Source organism: Electrona antarctica (assembly GCF_951216825.1).
Source record: "Electrona antarctica genome assembly, chromosome: 17".
Taxonomy (NCBI): Eukaryota; Metazoa; Chordata; class Actinopteri; order Myctophiformes; family Myctophidae; genus Electrona; species Electrona antarctica.
Window position 1 is genome coordinate 22690605 of NC_136798.1, and position 17998 is coordinate 22708602.

The window sequence follows — 17998 nt, forward strand, 5'->3', positions numbered from 1 at the left end:
TACATTTTTGTCCTTGTCGTTAATGTGATTTTAATTTTATTTCATTCGAAATGAATTAAAGCAAACTATAAATAAAAATATTCGTTGCGGCAGTATTACGGCAGTTCTTTTCGGGTCCGTATATCCAGGGCGACATGCATACTATCGCGCCCCCAGCTGTCAGGAGTCGTGTCGTAGTTGGTTTTAGAGTTGTGTGTGTTGAGAATGTCAGGAGTACGTGCAGCCGGCGTTCTGTCTAGATTTGCAACTAGCAAATACTCCGTCTTAACAGGTAGGGTGTGTGTGTGATGTGTGTTTGTCCTGTTTTCATTTGATTGGAATACATTTCAATTAAGTTGTATTATTACTCGGCAGTTCTCAGGAACTATTCGTTCCATTCATGAGTCCAACGTGAACTTTCACCCAGATCAAGGCAGAAGGAACTAAAAGAGGTCACTAGGTGGCGTCATTGAGTTTGGAAAATTATAAACTTCACCTGACTTCACTTAAAATGCTAGGACCTTATTTTTAAATCTATGGTTGGTTAGGACTTAGAAAAAGAGGTTTCAGATTTTATTTTTTATTTTATTTGTATTTCTTATTTTTAAATATTAATAAATACATTTAATGAATTGTATTTTATTATTTATTGTATTGTATTGGTTTTCTGGACATCATATTGTACCCACTTTAAGCATATCAAGGTTGGATTGGTGAAGGAAAACGGCTCGTTAATGTTAAAGTTACCATACTACATGTTTTAAGCTCTGTGAAACATAATGCATTGTATGCCATCGTGCCAATATCAGATGGCATGTGCCATGTGCCAATATTAGACAAAGCAAGCCAGTTGAACAAGGTCATGGTAACATGATGGGGTGACCTCTGCTACACCACACACAAACACACACAGTACTGGCCGGTGTTCAACATTATGTACAGTATGTCTGGTATTAAACAGCATTGTTTGTGTTGACCAGGTCAAGTACTTCAAGGAAGGGTTGTCTTTGCTTTGACTGTAAGCTATCTAATCTGGTCCATTATGTGCTTGTGACTGAGGGAGGGGCGTAACACTCGAATGCTAATTGTGTATTACAGGTCATGCAAGCCGAAACTTCTCTGTGTCTTCCACATTGGCAGGTAATCCCTTTTAACCATTTGAACCCTAGCATCTATATTCTGGCCATGTAATCGCCAAAAATAACTGATTATTTTTTATAGAGGGTGAGGGGTCAACGATAGACCCTGGTCAAATAAGTATTATAGGATTCAATTATTGAATGACCTTTTATGATGATGTTAATCAGCTGGAGTTCTACCCGGTCTGGATGTTGGGTATGGAATAAAATCAGTGAGTGGTGCAACTCCGTGTGGGGACCCCCACACGGAGCCGCCCGCGTCGGAAACGGTCGAGAAATGACACTTACTTTGTGGGGGTCCCCGGGGGGTCCCCGGAACATCCAGACCCCTAGGAACGCGCCCAGGGGGCGTGGGTGTGTGTGTGTGTGTGTATGTGTGTGTGAGTGAGGCTGCACAACAGTGACAATTGGTGATGAAAATTGAAAACCAACCAACCAACCAAACGCTATTTTTGTGCTCGGACCCAGGGACACAGCCAGCCAGAGACACAAAGCTCCGTATAGGAGTGGTTGCACCACTCAAAAAGTTAACATAAGCTAAACACTGTAATGCATCACTACATGGGGTCGCTTGCTTGCAGTATGTCATTGTGGGTTCAGCTCCTCTGCTATACTGTAATGTATTCTAATACCTTTTATGTCTGTCTCTCTGTCTGCCTCTCCTGTTTTTATGACAATATTCTCTCCGTAAAGCTCGTACACATGTCAGCTACGAGCTCAAGGGTGATGTGGCAGTTGTACGACTCAACGACCCGACATCCAAGGTGGGTCTGTCACAGACTGTGTGTGTGTGTGTGTGTGTGCATTCGATGGAGACTGTGTTTGTGAGTGACAGTCTTTTGTCTACCTGTCTGCTTCAGTATCTCGCTGACTGACGGATTCAACATGATTACTCAAAGTGTGCATGTACACACACACTGTGTTTGTGTAGGTGAACACCCTGTCAGTACAGATGCAGGCTGAACTGACCGAGGTGATGGGAGAGGTGTGGTCCAACGCAGCGGTGAAAAGTGCTGTTCTCATCTCCACCAAGCCTGGCTGCTTCATCGCTGGGGCAGACATCAAGTAGGTTCACTAGGCCACACGTGACACATGCACGCACACACACACGTGCGCACACGCAAACACACGCACAGCACAGATTTCCAGCACAGACTGAAATCGACACTCGCGCACACACATGAATGACAGTAAATATTGGCTACGTTGTCACTTCTTTGGCAGGCAGCTAACCAGTATTACATTTTTCAATCATTCAGTCTTTAAAAAGAAAATATTTTGGCAGCTAAGAAAATATACTGTCTGCTGGGGAATTTTGTGAACCACTGTTGTTAGTTGAATTTAAAAAAGTTCATATTGGGGCTGCAACTATACATTATTTTCTTAGAAATTGAATAAACAAATAATCATCTCAAACTGTGTTTTGTTTTTGAAAATGTTTATTTTTTAATATATTAAGTGTCGATGTGGAACATTTCGAATTGCTTTTTAATATTAAATTAAATGTATTATTCTGATAAACCATTCAATTCCTATTTTATTGTACAACAGTGTTGTGCGAAAATAGCCGATCTTGTAGATCAGGTACTTTTGCTATTTTGTTAAATCTTTCTATAAATGCACAAAATCCCCTCCCAAGTATCTACTTCAAACTTATCGCAGAGGACACAAGGGTGTGTTGCACCAAATGGAAGTTTGGTCTGACCGGCGGTTGTCCAGAACTGAAAATACAGACATGTCGGTCTGTCCGTCTGTCTATCTGGGTTAGGGTTAGGTTAGAGATACCCGATGTAGGGTTAGAGCAGGGGTTCTCAACGTTTTTGGCCGGGGACCCCCGAAAATGCTTTTGCAACGTCTCGGGACCCCCGCCCCGACCCCCTCCCGACCCCCAATATAAATTGACTGCTACAATAACCTTAAACCATTTTGGGCGGGAACCCCTTTTGGTGTTTTAAGCATTGTTATAATTTAGCTATTGAAAAATAGCAGATCTACAAGCTCATAGCGCGCCACCGAGTGGCGCGCTACGAGCTTGTAGGTCTGCTATTTTTGAAAAATCGTGAAAATAAATTAAAAAAAAAAAACTTTTTTAATTTTTATTTTTTGAAAATAATTTGGGGACCCCCTAAAATATTTTGGCGACCCCCCGAGGGGTCGCGACCCACGGGTTGAGAACCCCTGGGTTAGAGATACCCGATGTAGGGTTAGAGGTACCTGATGTCATACATTTTGGATTTAGAAGGCGTTTTTAGAATTGGCCTCAGTCCTAAATGGGTTAACTGTTGCTCCCGTATTTCAAGCCGTGCATATCCTGCAAAGCCACTATGCATCTAAGAAACGTTTTTTTTCTTTTTCTTTTCCTCAGTATGATCCAAGCTTGTAAGAGCAGCGAAGAGGTCACCAGTCTGTCCAGAGAAGGCCAGAAGATGTTTGAGAGGATTGAGAAGTCTCCCATCCCCATTGTTGCTGCCATCAACGGCTCCTGCCTGGGTGGAGGCCTGGAGGTACGTATGTGTTTGTGCATGTTTGTGTGTATGTGTGGAAGACGGAGGCCCAGGTCCGAATAGTGGATATTGACCATGTATCCATTTGTAACTCTGGGAGTGTACTACAAATGGACCCAAAAGACCATTATGGATCCATTTGTTTATATAATTTGTACACTCTGTGTTAAATGAACACTGAGGATTTCACCGTGTGGCCTGCATCCTTTCATTGTTTGTGTGTAGTTTGCTGTTTTTTTGCTCTCTAGCCTGTCAGTACCGTCCTGATGGTGTGTTTATGTGTAGTTTGCTATAGCCTGTCAGTACCGTCCTGATAGTGTGTTTATGTGTAGTTTGCTATAGCCTGTCAGTACTGTCCTGATAGTGTTTTTATGTGTAGTTTGCTATAGCCTGCCAGTACCGTCCTGATAGTGTGTTTATGTGTAGTTTGCTATAGCCTGCCAGTACCGTCCTGATAGTGTGTTTATGTGTAGTTTGCTATAGCCTGTCAGTACTGTCCTGATAGTGTGTTTATGTGTAGTTTGCTATAGCCTGCCAGTACCGTCCTGATAGTGTGTTTATGTGTAGTTTGCTATAGCCTGTCAGTACTGTCCTGATAGTGTGTTTATGTGTAGTTTGCTATAGCCTGCCAGTACCGTCCTGATAGTGTGTTTATGTGTAGTTTGCTATAGCCTGTCAGTACCATCCTGATAGTGTGTTTATGTGTAGTTTGCTATAGCCTGTCAGTACCGTCCTGATAGTGTGTTTATGTGTAGTTTGCTATAGCCTGTCAGTACCGTCCTGATAGTGTGTTTATGTGTAGTTTGCTATAGCCTGTCAGTACCGTCCTGATAGTGTGTTTATGTGTAGTTTGCTATAGCCTGCCAGTACCGTCCTGATAGTGTGTTTATGTGTAGTTTGCTATAGCCTGTCAGTACCGTCCTGATAGTGTGTTTATGTGTAGTTTGCTATAGCCTGTCAGTACCGTCCTGATAGTGTGTTTATGTGTAGTTTGCTATAGCCTGTCAGTACCGTCCTGATAGTGTGTTTATGTGTAGTTTGCTATAGCCTGTCAGTACCGTCCTGATAGTGTGTTTATGTGTAGTTTGCTATAGCCTGTCAGTACCGTCCTGATAGTGTGTTTGTGTAGTTTGCTATAGCCTGTCAGTACCGTCCTGATAGTGTATTTATGTGTAGTTTGCTATAGCCTGTCAGTACTGTCCTGATAGTGTGTTTATGTGTAGTTTGCTATAGCCTGTCAGTACCGTCCTGATAGTGTGTTTATGTGTAGTTTGCTATAGCCTGTCAGTACCGTCCTGATAGTGTGTTTGTGTAGTTTGCTATAGCCTGTCAGTACCGTCCTGATAGTGTATTTATGTGTAGTTTGCTATAGCCTGTCAGTACCGTCCTGATAGTGTGTTTATGTGTAGTTTGCTATAGCCTGTCAGTACCGTCCTGATAGTGTGTTTATGTGTAGTTTGCTATAGCCTGTCAGTACCGTCCTGATAGTGTGTTTATGTGTAGTTTGCTATAGCCTGTCAGTACCGTCCTGATAGTGTGTTTATGTGTAGTTTGCTATAGCCTGTCAGTACCGTCTGGCCACCAAGAGCAGGAAGACCATACTGGGGACACCTGAGGTCATGCTGGGACTGCTGCCTGGAGCTGGAGGGACACAGAGACTGCCTAAGATGGTACACAGACACTTAAGAAATTCTTCTTGACCACTTAACCACCAGTACCAGTACAAAACTTTTTCACATCCCTAGCCTTCTCTATAGAAGACAGGCTGCTGGCTGCTTGCTGCTGCTGCTGCTACAGTCCTGTACAAAATGCACACCCACCACTGCCCCACAGACCTCCTGTTTACCTATCAGTCAAAAACACAGCTTTTCATGAATTGCTAAATGAATGGTGTCATTGGACTGTTATGAGTATGCAGCTAACCGCATTGCAGAACCAATGCAGAGATGTTAGGGTGGTCCTTCCTATTAGGACAGTGATATGATTGGTTTTAGTGGCTGTTCTCATCTGACTTATATTTCTTATTGACATAATGTTTGCTAAGGACATCAATAGAAACAAGTACACTGGACTTTTTTCTTTGATCCATTTAGACATGTTTACAAGTGTTTGACTGTACTTGTGCTGTTTGCATTGCTGTCTAATAAAATATTCAATCAATCAAAAAAGTAAATGATCACAGATGGGAAGTGACCCAATGGTCACTACTCACTAGCATCAACTCAGATATAATATCCCTAACAATAACGGTAATAATAATAGGGATTAAAGGTTTTCAATTCTTTGGAACTGGCTATGCAAGGCTAGAGATAGGTAATCGAACAATAAAGTATAAAGAAATAAAGCCATTAACGGGAAAATGGTCTATGTTCATATTATTTGATACATGGCCAAAGCTGTGAATAGACAATAACATGTATTAATGCCGGTATGGTCCTAAATGACTGTGAGCTTGTGTGGTTCCTGTACTGTGTACAGTACGTCTGTATGTCCTGCTATTGCACTGCACCAACATCACAATTAAGGAAATGTTTCTATGTGTGTATGTGTAGGTGGGTCTTCCTGCAGCGTTTGACATGATGCTGACAGGCAGAAACATCAGGGCTGACAAGGCAAAGAAAATGGGTCTTGTGCACCAGCTTGTGGACCCTCTAGGTAAGGCGTGCATGGCCATGCTTGGTAGTCTTTTGTCAGCATGTCCCATACCCCAGCTTTATCACCATTTCATATTGTACATTTACCTTTGCATTCACATAGTCTTTAGCCTGAGTTACATTTGGTTGCGTGTGGGTGTCGCACGCCAAAAATGGTATATCTACAAGCTCACAACATGCCACAAGTTTTAGCGCTTGTAGACTCGCATACATAACTTGGCAGTGTTGTACAGAAACTACTATGCTTATATTATGTTCACATATTTCAGAAACCAAGAAGCTTAGTAACGGAACATTGAGTTATATTTACAGTAGATCTAGAGAGAACAAAGCAACCTCCAAAAAACAGGATTCGTATTTATTTTTGTATTTGTGCTTCATCTGGGACATCTGGGAATCTGTGAAAGTTATAAGTTCTTCCCATTTTTAGCGCTCTCGGAGTTATGTATTTGGAGTATGTACGTAAATTAATTCCCTCTCCTGTGTGTGTGTGTGTGTGTGTGTGTGTGTGTGTGTGTGTGTGTGTGTGTGTGTGTGTGTGTGTGTGTGTGTGTGTGTGTGTGTGTGTGTGTGTGTGTGTGTGTGTGTGTGTGTGTGTGTGTGTGTGTGTGTGTGTGTGTGTGTGTGTGTGTGTGTGTGTGTGTGTGTGTGTGTGTGTGTGTGTGTGTGTGTGTGTGTGTGTGTGTGTGTGTGTGTGTGTGTGTGTGTGTACTAGGCCCTGGTCTGAAGTCTGCAGAGGAGAGAACCATTGAATACCTGGAGGAGGTGGCTGTGGGCGTGGCCAAAGGCATCGCCAACAAGACGGTTTCATTGACGAAGGAGAAAGGCTTCATGCAGAGTCGGTTATCTCAGATCCCACAAATTGTTTAAATATGTTCATATCAGTGGATTCCAATATAATGTGTAATAAATGTGTGTGCGTGTGTAGAGATTCAGGACTCAGTGATGGGTCTGGGCCCAGTGAGGAACAAGATCTACAAGACGGTGAATGAGAAGGTCCAGAAACAGACCAAAGGGCTGTACCCTGCTCCTGTTAAAATCATAGAGGTCTGAAACATCATACATACGTATTCCTACAGACAGATGCATGGCTATTCTATAATGCAAGCTGTTGCTAACGTAACTTGGAATTGAATTCTCTGTTTCTTTGCTTCTGTTGGATACACAGAGTGTCCAGGCTGGCATGGAGAAGGGACCAGAGGCGGGCTACCTGGCTGAAGCTCAGGTGAGTTGGCCCACACACCAAAACACTTCACATACATTCAAACAATGTCAATTTAGTATCAAAACACTCAAAAGTCAATGTAGCACAACAATAAACCGGATTGTCATATTGACATTTTGCTGTAGATACAAGCACACCAGTGCCAATTTGGCACCAATGAGAATATGAGGTTGGAACTAAATGTTACAATATGTGATGTATTGTGAGTTTCCAGAGTAGCCGACACCAACTCGGTACTCCCAGATGACCGCCCTCCACTCCCTCCTTCTCTCACTGACCTTGTCCACCAGGGTCCAGAGCTCTGCAGTGTAGCTAGCTCCGCTGTCACGTCGCAATGTGTTTTATGTAGGTGGCACGCCAGCCTTTCCCTCTTGGCTGTGCCCTGGGTTGGCTCCCACAATGTCAGTTCGCTTGCCATCAGTTCCGGGTGCCGGACATGGTGCCCAGCCAGCCTCATTCTTCCCTCCTCGACTTTGTCCGTGACCTGTGGGAGGCCCCCCGTGGAGGTCCACGTTTCTGACGAGGTCCTCCCATGTGACATCATAGCATTCTTGGGTAGACGCCAACCTTTTACTGCTGTACTGTAAATGTGAAAAGTATTCACACCAAAGGATTATGTTCACAATGTGAAAGGTATTCAGGGATTTACTTCCTCCTTGGCCATACCAAACTCTTTCTCTTCTTCCTCAGAATTTTGGGAAGCTGGCGATGACGTCCGAATCCAGGGCTCTGATTGGTCTGTACCAGGGTCAGGTGTCCTGTAAGAAGAACCACTACGGAAAGCCAGTCAGGGAAGTGAAGTAAGTCCAATGGCCAGGGTGACTGGTTCACTAGTTTCCACAGTACACCAAGAGCCAGATCTCACCCAAACACGGTGAAATAACACGGATTGGCAATTCCATACATACCCTACTAGAACCCCAAAATCCGTACATATTACACTACTACTGTTTTGAGCGCGATAGAGGCGTGGCTTTCACCCCATTATCTCATTTGGTGCAAATGCGCTCCCCACAACATTTACGATCCCGTGCCCATCGGGTTGCAACTCGGACAGGGCCGAGTTGGCTCAATTGAACTTTGCAACGTTCGCCACGGTAACTCTCTCGCTTTAGCTCGCTCGGTGGTGGGTCTCGTTGCTCAACTTCGCTCGCGTTTAATGGGGAGGATTTCAGTGTAATATGTACAGATTTGGGTTTTTTTTGGTAGTGTGTGTACGGAATCCAATCTGTGTTATTTCAACCGTGTTTGGGTGAGACCGGGTGTGCTTAGTTAAAAAGTGGCAAATACTTCATTTTCTCCATGAGATCTGTCTTAAACCGAACACGATTATTGTTATGTTATTGTTCTGTGCCATTGTGCTTGTGTCCGTGTTGTAACACTGATATTGTACTGTGTGTTTTTAGGAGGCTGGCGATCCTGGGTGCAGGGCTGATGGGAGCAGGTGTAGCTCAGGTGTCAGTGGACAAGGGTCTGAGCACCATTCTGAAGGACACCACAGAGGATGGAGCCAGCAGGGGAGAACAACAGGTCTACAAAGGGTAAATCACATGCACAGTTGCACACACACACACACACTAGTTGAATAGAACAAAACACATGACTTTGCTAAGGGAGTGGTTTTCAACCCTTTTCATATCAAGGCCCATTAATATTGTCCATTTGAGCTACGGACCACCATTTGATGAGATTTAGAGCCCCCCTCTCAGATCCCAAACTTTATATTTTGTTGTCGTTGGATAAGATTTTGTTCACGACAGCCATTTGGTTTCATTTTACGCTCTCAAAGGTCCATTTGGTTACCATTGCCAACTCATTATTTAGCTGGGGACCACCTGGAATCCCTTTAAGGACCACTGGTGGTCCCCGGACCACTGGTTTAAAACCACTGCCAAGCTTGTCCATCATGTGTAGCGATGCCATGCACAATACTACGTTGCATTTCATATTTTTACAATAAAATAAGATTTCATCAAGGTTTAAAATACTATATTGTGTCTTACAGTATTTTGTTTATTTACCATGTGAAAAGTGTAGAGACTAGCATAATGAACGCAACATCCTGCGTGTGGGCAACGTTTTACAACAAATGCGTGACTTTTTAAATCACTTCAAAAGACAGGCGTGCGGACAGCCAGGCCTTGAGGCACACTCGCTGTTTTTGAGCAAATCCATTTCGATTTGTTTTTAATGTGTTCCTAAAACTCAGAGATAGAATTTGGGGTAAGTGTGATAACATTGAAAATCAATTAATTAATTATGTAAACACTATAATTTAAATAATATTAGTAATAATTATAATCTCCAACAATGCCAGGATTAAGGAATCTATTTATTCTATTGAGGAAATGCCTGCAATAGCATACCTTTTGCACTAGAGGTCACCATTATATCACTGTACTCAGTGTGGCTATAAAGTGCTAATGCATGTCCATAACTTGATAAACTTTTAACAAGGTTTTATTTCCCTTTTCAACACGCGTGTGTCCTCAGCCTTAATGACAAGGTGAAAAAGAAGTCCTTGACGTCATTTGAGCGTGACGGCATCCTGTCCAACCTGTCGGCGCAGCTGGACTACACCGGCTTCAAGACGACTGACATGGTCATCGAGGCCGTGTTCGAGGACATCAACATCAAACACAAAGTACTCAAAGAGGTGGAAGCGGTAAGTCTTATTCTTTCAGTCTCACCTAGCCAGACAATTGGAGATCTACAGCTACTGATATGTGAAATCTAAAGTTAAAGTTATCCAGCTGTGGGTGTGACTGCAGTGCAGACAAACCTTTGATTGATTGAAAATGTTATTAACAGTTTGCAGAATGGGTACAGTTTAAGGAAAGTACAGGTCAATACAAAAACTGCTACAAGGATAAAACCAGAAAAATACTTGTTTACATAAGGGTCCTCCGTTTTCAATTCATCAGAACATTTAAAGACATACAAATATACACTTCTATGCAAGAAAATAAATCACCTTATACACGGTTAGAAAAAAAGGGAAAACACAGTGAACAACAGGCTTAAATAAGGTATTGGTATCGGAGAGGTTCCCTAATATTTAAATCTGATCTATAAAGACCAAATCCAAACAAAGCAGCCTGATTTCACATGGGAAGGTGACACTAGGTCATGTGGCGTCATCTGTTGTCTCTTGCAAGTTCATAAAAACAATACTGTGGGTGTGGTCATTAAATGTCGATATAAGACATATTATTTTCTGTGGCTCTTTTGTTGTCAGATGATCCCTATTCCCTCCCATCTGACTCTGACGCTCACTGTGTTCTCAGATGATCCCGGACCACTGTGTGTTTGCCTCCAACACCTCGTCTCTGCCCATCAAAGACATCGCTGCCGCCAGCAAACGGCCCGAGAAGGTCAGCTATAATCCGCACACGCGCTCTTTGGCTAACAGCCCACTTCAAAGCTGAGCGGTTTTGGAGCGGGAGCCGGCACTATCCCTGAGGAGCCGCGGGGTGGATGGGGGGGGGGTCACTCTCAATCTCAGAATTTATGTCACGGCAGTCAGCGGTGTATTTAAGCATTTATGAAGCTAAATAAGTAAGGAGCTATTGAAGTTTTCTTCTGTTTTTTGTGCGCAGGTGATCGGCATGCACTACTTCTCCCCGGTGGACAAGATGCAGTTGCTGGAGATCATCACCACTGACAAGACGTCTAAAGACACCATAGCCTCGGCTGTCAGCGTGGGCCTCCGACAGGGCAAGATCATCATCGTGGTCCGGGTGAGAGGACCCCCACTATATAGTAGAGGACCCCAACTACACAGTAAACTCCTCCAGAGAGGACCCCCACTACATAGTAGAGGACCCCCACTACACAGTAAACTCCTCCAGAGAGGACCCCCACTACATAGTAGAGGACCCCACTACACAGTAAACTCTGAGAGGACCCCCACTACACAGTAAACTCTGAGAGGACCCCCACTACACAGTAAACTCTGAGAGGACCCCCAGTACACAGTAAACTCTGAGAGGACCCCCACTACACAGTAAACTCTGAGAGGACCCCCACTACACAGTAAACTCTGAGAGGACCCCCACTACACAGTAAACTACAGTAAACTCTGAGAGGACCCCCACTACACAGTAAACTCCTCCAGAGAGGACCCCACTACACAGTAAACTCTGAGAGGACCCCCACTACACAGTAAACTCTGAGAGGACCCCACTACACAGTAAACTCTGAGGACCCCACTACACAGTAAACTCTGAGAGGACCCCCACTACACAGTAAACTCTGAGGACCCCACTACACAGTAAACTCTGAGAGGACCCCCACTACACAGTAAACTCTGAGAGGACCCCCACTACACAGTAAACTCTGAGAGGACCCCCACTACACAGTAAACTCTGAGAGGACCCCACTACACAGTAAACTCCTCCAGAGTTAGCATAAAAAAGACATCCATGGTTCCTTTTGTACACTGACTCTAAAGTTAGAATAATGAATTGAACTGTGAATTTGGTGTGTTCGCTCCCTATAATCATAATCCATGTATGAATCTGCCACTTTTTCTCTTTCTCTCTGTGACCAAGCGCCGCCCCACCCCACCCCAGTCCCTCCATTGCTCACTTTCTCACTTTATTTTCTGTACATGTGCATTTCCCTAGGATGGCCCTGGCTTCTACACCACTCGCTGTCTGGGTCCAATGTTGGCAGAAGCTGTCCGTGCGCTCCAGGTTAGCCCTCATCCACCTGCCTTTAATGCCGTCTGAACTATATGCCATAAATGAATGCTCAAGTCTGGTTTGGAGGATCTTTGACACAAAAGTCATAATTGAAATTTTAGCAGCAACATTGTTCCACATTGCAGTACTTGCCGTAGCACTTGCACTAGCCCCGGCGATCTTACAGGTGTATGCAAAGGATAAACTTGTAATTTAACATTTTAATTCAGCATTTTATGCAGATGTACAGATAATCTACTGTTAGACAGATATGATTCTTATGATGCTTGATGACTATTTCTGACTGACTATATTAATTTAATGTATTACCATGTGTTGTTCTTCCTTACTGTAAATCACTCTGGATTAAGAGAAATGCCTAAATTGTAAATTCTTCCATTTCAATTTCAATGTAACTAGGAGAGCATGTTTAACCTTCTCTCGGCAGTCTCCCCTCTTAACCATGTAACAGCTGGAAACTATTCCATATTACAAAAGCAGACAAATGCAGAGATGTTAATACAAGCTTTTGGTTTGGCGTTATAGGAAGGGGTGGGCTTTAAAAAGCTGGACGCCCTGACAACGGGCTTCGGCTTCCCCGTTGGCGCAGTAACCCTGGTGGATGAAGTTGGTATTGACGTGGGTGCACACGTGGCAGAGGTAACTGAACTAATTAATTATTTGTCTCACAACAGTGCTGTTCATGCTCGTCAGAAATAATTGGTTATAAGCGGAAAACAGGGTATTTTCCGGCGAGCAACACAGTCATCCATTGCAGACAAATATGTTGTCCGTGTTGTACCAAAAAAAATGTCTCTATAGTACTTAATTCTGTTTGGTGTTACAAAAGAAACTTTTACTGTACCTAAAGCTGGTATTGTCCAAATATATGTATGTTTGCAAGCCTACCCATTTTCTTTACATTTAAGTAAAATATACTATGTCGTAGTCTACTACGAATAGTGAAAATAGCCGACAACCTCGACAAGCTTGTAGATCTGCTTTTTTCACAATCTTTTCGAAAGCACAGGCACCATCCAACCCCAGCAAATCCAGCAAATTATACTACCTGCTTTTTTTTTAAATTGCAGTGGAAATGTAAAGTGAAATATGACACAATCCATTAATTTTGTCCTCTTGAACGCTGATCACATTGTGTGTTTGTAGGATCTGGGAAAGGCTTTCGGCTCTCGTCTTGGAGGAGGGAACGTTGAGGCTCTTCAGATTATGGTGCAGAAAGGCTTCAAAGGTAAATCTACTCTGAAGAAGTCCCCCTTTATTTATAGCTTGTGTACAGAGCGGTGTTATCAGTGGTGTAAAAAGTACTCACTTTTTTTTATACTTAAAACAATACTGCAATGTATAGAAATACTCTGTTACAAGTAAAATAATTCAAACTTTACTTGAGTAAAAGTATAAAAGTACTATCAAAATGTAATTAAAGTACCAAAAGTATACGTACTTATCATGCAGACTGTCCCATTTCAAAATAGCAGATCTACAAGCTCACAATTGTGAGCTTGTAGATCTGCTATTTTCAAATGGCCGAAATGTATATAGAGCTGAAGTGTTTAATGCATGTTTTGTAGCCTAATAATAATCAAAGTAACGTAATCAAAGTAAAGTTTTCAAATAAATGTAGTGGAGTAAAAGTACTATATTTGCCTGTAGTGGAGTAGAGCAGATGTAGTGGAGTAGAAGTAAAAGTATATATACTCAAGTAAAATGTTGAGGTATTTGTACTTTACTTAAGTACAGTACTTAAGTAAAATGTTACTTTAAGTTTCCACCACTGGTTATTAGGGCTGTCAAAATAACTGAGTTACTTAATTTGTGAAATTATTTAGATTAAAAGTTTCACACAATTAATCCATGCTTGGATGACCTGCCCCATACATCCCATAATCCCATCCACTCTGCACTATCTAGCCCTATCTGGAATGGCAATAACCAACATTTGTTGGTTATTGCCATAAAAGGCTGCACAATTTACATACTGTAGGCAGAGGCTGCCTCAAATCACATAGCACGACAACTGGGTGAGAGACCGAGAGACACCATCCTGCCACACTGGATTTGTTCTAAAGAATAAAACATACATACATACATATGTTAAATATATGTATGGAACAATGACCACCAGTATGAAGGTAAGTTCCCAATACTCAATGAACGTGTTTTGTTGTGTTTCGCGCAGGTCGTAAATCTGGCAAGGGCTGCTACATTTACGGCAAGGGAAAGAAAGACAAGACAGTGAATCCTGAGGCTGAAGAGATCCTGAAGAAGTTTCAACTACCAGCTCCACCCACCGTGTAAGAAAAACAAACTCTACTCAACCTTACTGCTCTCCTGCGGACACTTGCTCATTGTGTGTGTGTGTGTGTGTTGCAGGTCCAGTGACTCAGACATTCAGTACCGGCTGGTGTCTCGTTTTGTGAACGAAGCCGTGCTGTGTCTGCAGGAGGGCATTCTGGGAAACCCTTTGGAGGGAGACATTGGAGCAGTGTTTGGACTGGGCTTTCCTCCATGCCTGGGCGGTAAGACACACACACACGACAGATGTTATTTTTCAGTGATTAGTATTGACTCATATCCAGAAACATGATTGGTAATTGGAACTCATGATGACTCAATGGAAGGGGATATTAATTATTTTAATTATAAGTAAAAGGTTTCTCTTAGGTTAGGCTTTTTCATTACCCGTGCCTCTCCTGTGTTCCATCCTTGCTGCTGTCACTGCTTTATCTTGTGTTATCTACTCTTATCTACAAAGACAATTGAGTACCACAGACGAATAACAGTCTAAGTCCACACTATTGATCCATAATATATAAATGATAGATAAGGGTTCAGGACAACAAGGCCTTTTCGTGGAGGGGTCAGTCTGAAATTTGGACTTAGACTGTTTTTCGTCTGTGGTACTCAATTTTGGAACCAATTATGCTAAATATTAAGCTAAATATGAGGGATGGTTCAACGGGTACATAAAACAAATCAAATCAAATGATTGATGTCGCTATAATCCTATTATTCTGTCACCAAATGTCCACCAGGTCCCTTCAGGTTTGTGGACTCCATCGGAGCAGAGCGTCTGGTGGGCATCATGAGGCGCTTTGAGGATGTGTATGGGAATCAGTTCACCCCCTGTCAGCTGCTGCTGGACCATGCCAAAGATCCCAGCAAGAAGTTCCACGTGTAACCCCACCGCAAACCTCTTTCAAAGTGCACAGAGAGACCGTGTTGAAGACCCACCGTCATGATAGAACTGGGCTTTTTATGTGCGACTATGCCAGCCCAAAATGACTTTGCAGCTGCTTTAAAATGATGCAATTTCCAATGTTGTTGCAAGCAGCAAAGCAAAATTGTGATTCCACTCTTGTCTAGGGCCAGGCAAACAGACATACAGCATCTTTCCCATTTGACTATGCAGAAATATAGCAGGGTTTTACAGAATTGCAAACTAGCATTTATTGCGTGGAACTGAATTTACATGAATGCTGCTGTGATAATACTGCTGATTTTCAAATGGCTGATGGTAACTGCTATAGCGCTGCAAAATAGCCAATCTACTACAGTGTGATACAATGTAGATTCCCAAGTATTTTTTAACATATCCAACTACAACAACTGATTAATAGATAATGGATATTTTTTTTAGATTATTTGGATTGTTAAATAATTATTTGTGGTTGGAAAATGCAGAGCTATGCCTTATCCCAGTACTTCATCCCTGAGTTAACAAAACGTCTTAGGAAAAACTGGACAAATGTGACGAGATGGACTAATGTGTATGGCAACATGCGTAGATAATGTGTCCATGTGATAAACTGTGTTTGACTTGTCTGTGTTAGGCCTACTCAAGGGAGTCTGGCCTTTGCACTCCAATACATCTCTGATAACTGTATCTAGTCTGCTGCTTATTTTGTAATTGTGTCTTTCAATGCGATAAGCATTGAAAGCATTGCTGGACAGTGTCTGTCCGGCCATATACATGTTCACCGCCATCAACAAAAATAATTAAAATACACGAGGGAAACGGTTAATTCTTCCAGAGGTCATTAAGTTTCTATTTCTTTTTAATTCATTTATCATCTTGGTTCCTCTTGTTGCAAGGTCCGTCATGGTTACAGCGTCAGAGTAGATCAGTACAATGTGGATTTAGAACAACGTCCAGGAGGGAGATGCCACAAAGGTCAAGTGTCCTGAATCACCCGGTTTTCCTGATGACTAACTTCCTATGATTAAGTTATTCTTCAAGTTCATAACGAGAGATCATCAGTCGGTTTGGCTAGAAGACATCAACAAGAACCAATGGCTAATCTGACTCGAGACAAATTATTCAAAACAGAGATTACGCAGAATTGTGATTCACAGTTATCTGGCTAATTGGGTAAGCCTGCTTCTAGATCAGCATTTTTAGGCTACAGTTCCTGGTTAAAAGATCACTAACCGTGTGGTGGCATGGTTTGAAACTCTATTAAAGTTAGACTTAGAAATAGAATTCATAGAACAGACTCCCACTCTTGTTGAAAAGCTGCAAAATGCTCCAAATAGTGGCTTGGATAAAATGGTAAATTGAATACTCACAATTTCAACTTCTCCTGGCAGCCATAAAGGTACATTTTGTCTGCATGGAGTCTTGTACTGGTGTAAATCAAATGTTAGCTACCCCTCAGCTAGGTTCAATTTAGATGGGATTCATGTGTGCCAAGATTGTTTCACCCTATTGTATTAGCTCAGAGATTCAATGACAACCTTGAGGGGGAACAATAGAGAAAAATGTATCAAGCGAACAGCACAACAATTCAGGGCAGATGACACACACAGTATCAGTTTCACATATTTCACCTTATTTTACAGTATGTCCAACTGCAGCAATTTAGCAGTTATCTCAAAATGTAACTGATGCTGGAAGAAACGAGTCCAATGGCAGGTTCTCCTGCCAAACATTATCCTTTGTCTGAATCGAGACAATCTGAATGAGTGACCCTGCAGTACATTCTAAGAATTCACTTTGTGTGGCAGTAGAAAATTATAGATACCAAGTAGTTTGTTATGGTCAGGGGTTACAGCAGTCACTGCACTCTTTCAACACATCTATGCATCTAGTGATGGTCTTGTGAAACCCTGTAGGTAGAAAAGGTAACGCACACCAATGGCTGTGGAGAGTGAGGTGCAGTCTACTGGGAACAAACTTTAAAAAGAAGTAAAAGGTGTCACACTGGCTCCGTATGAAGTTCTGTTTCATTCATTGATGTTTCAGCCTGCTGGCATTCATCAGAATGAACAAATGACTGTACCATAATAAACTGTTATAGGCCACACAAACAAATAGACACCTGATCAGACAATCATGACAGTCAAACATTTCTGGAGAGGTTGCTGAGTCAATCAGATATTCAATCAAATGACATGTCACACATTTATTTTTAATGGAAGTTCTGAATGAACATAAGAAATAATCCATTCATCAAAAAGGGTACTAATTAAAAAATAACTTCATATGGAGCCAGAGTGTGTGACACGTTTCATCTTGTGAAACCTTGCAACACAACACACAACATCCTTTCAATGCAAGCTCTATTGAAACAAAATCCAGATGGTGAGGTTTGATCGTCACGTGGATGTGCAAGAGTGTATGTGTGCGTTCACCCCTCAGGCAATTACAGATCCAAGCATTGTCTCCAACCTTTGTTGTCTTATGATACAAGATACGTTTTTTGATACGTTTTAACACGTGTTACAAATACAGTGCATCCGTCTCATGCTCAATTTATGTTCCGTCATACGATGGCGTTGCGCGCCGGAAATA

At 42.3% G+C, this 17998-nt stretch overlaps 1 protein-coding gene across 1 annotated transcript; it reads left to right on the top strand.

The window, feature by feature from the left end:
- Window positions 1-119: 119 nt before the first annotated feature.
- hadhaa (hydroxyacyl-CoA dehydrogenase trifunctional multienzyme complex subunit alpha a) lies at window positions 120-16229 on the top strand. Its single transcript, XM_079525563.1, has 21 exons — window positions 120-271; window positions 1078-1119; window positions 1812-1882; window positions 2050-2183; window positions 3484-3622; window positions 5173-5292; window positions 6175-6277; window positions 6992-7114; window positions 7205-7323; window positions 7445-7501; window positions 8192-8301; window positions 8908-9042; window positions 9995-10166; window positions 10789-10875; window positions 11101-11241; window positions 12130-12198; window positions 12733-12846; window positions 13354-13435; window positions 14384-14498; window positions 14578-14723; window positions 15240-16229. The coding sequence occupies exons 1-21, from the start codon at window positions 205-207 to the stop codon at window positions 15383-15385; spliced, it is 2292 nt and encodes a 763-aa protein (XP_079381689.1). The 5' UTR covers window positions 120-204; the 3' UTR covers window positions 15386-16229.
- The last annotated feature ends 1769 nt before the right edge of the window (window positions 16230-17998 follow it).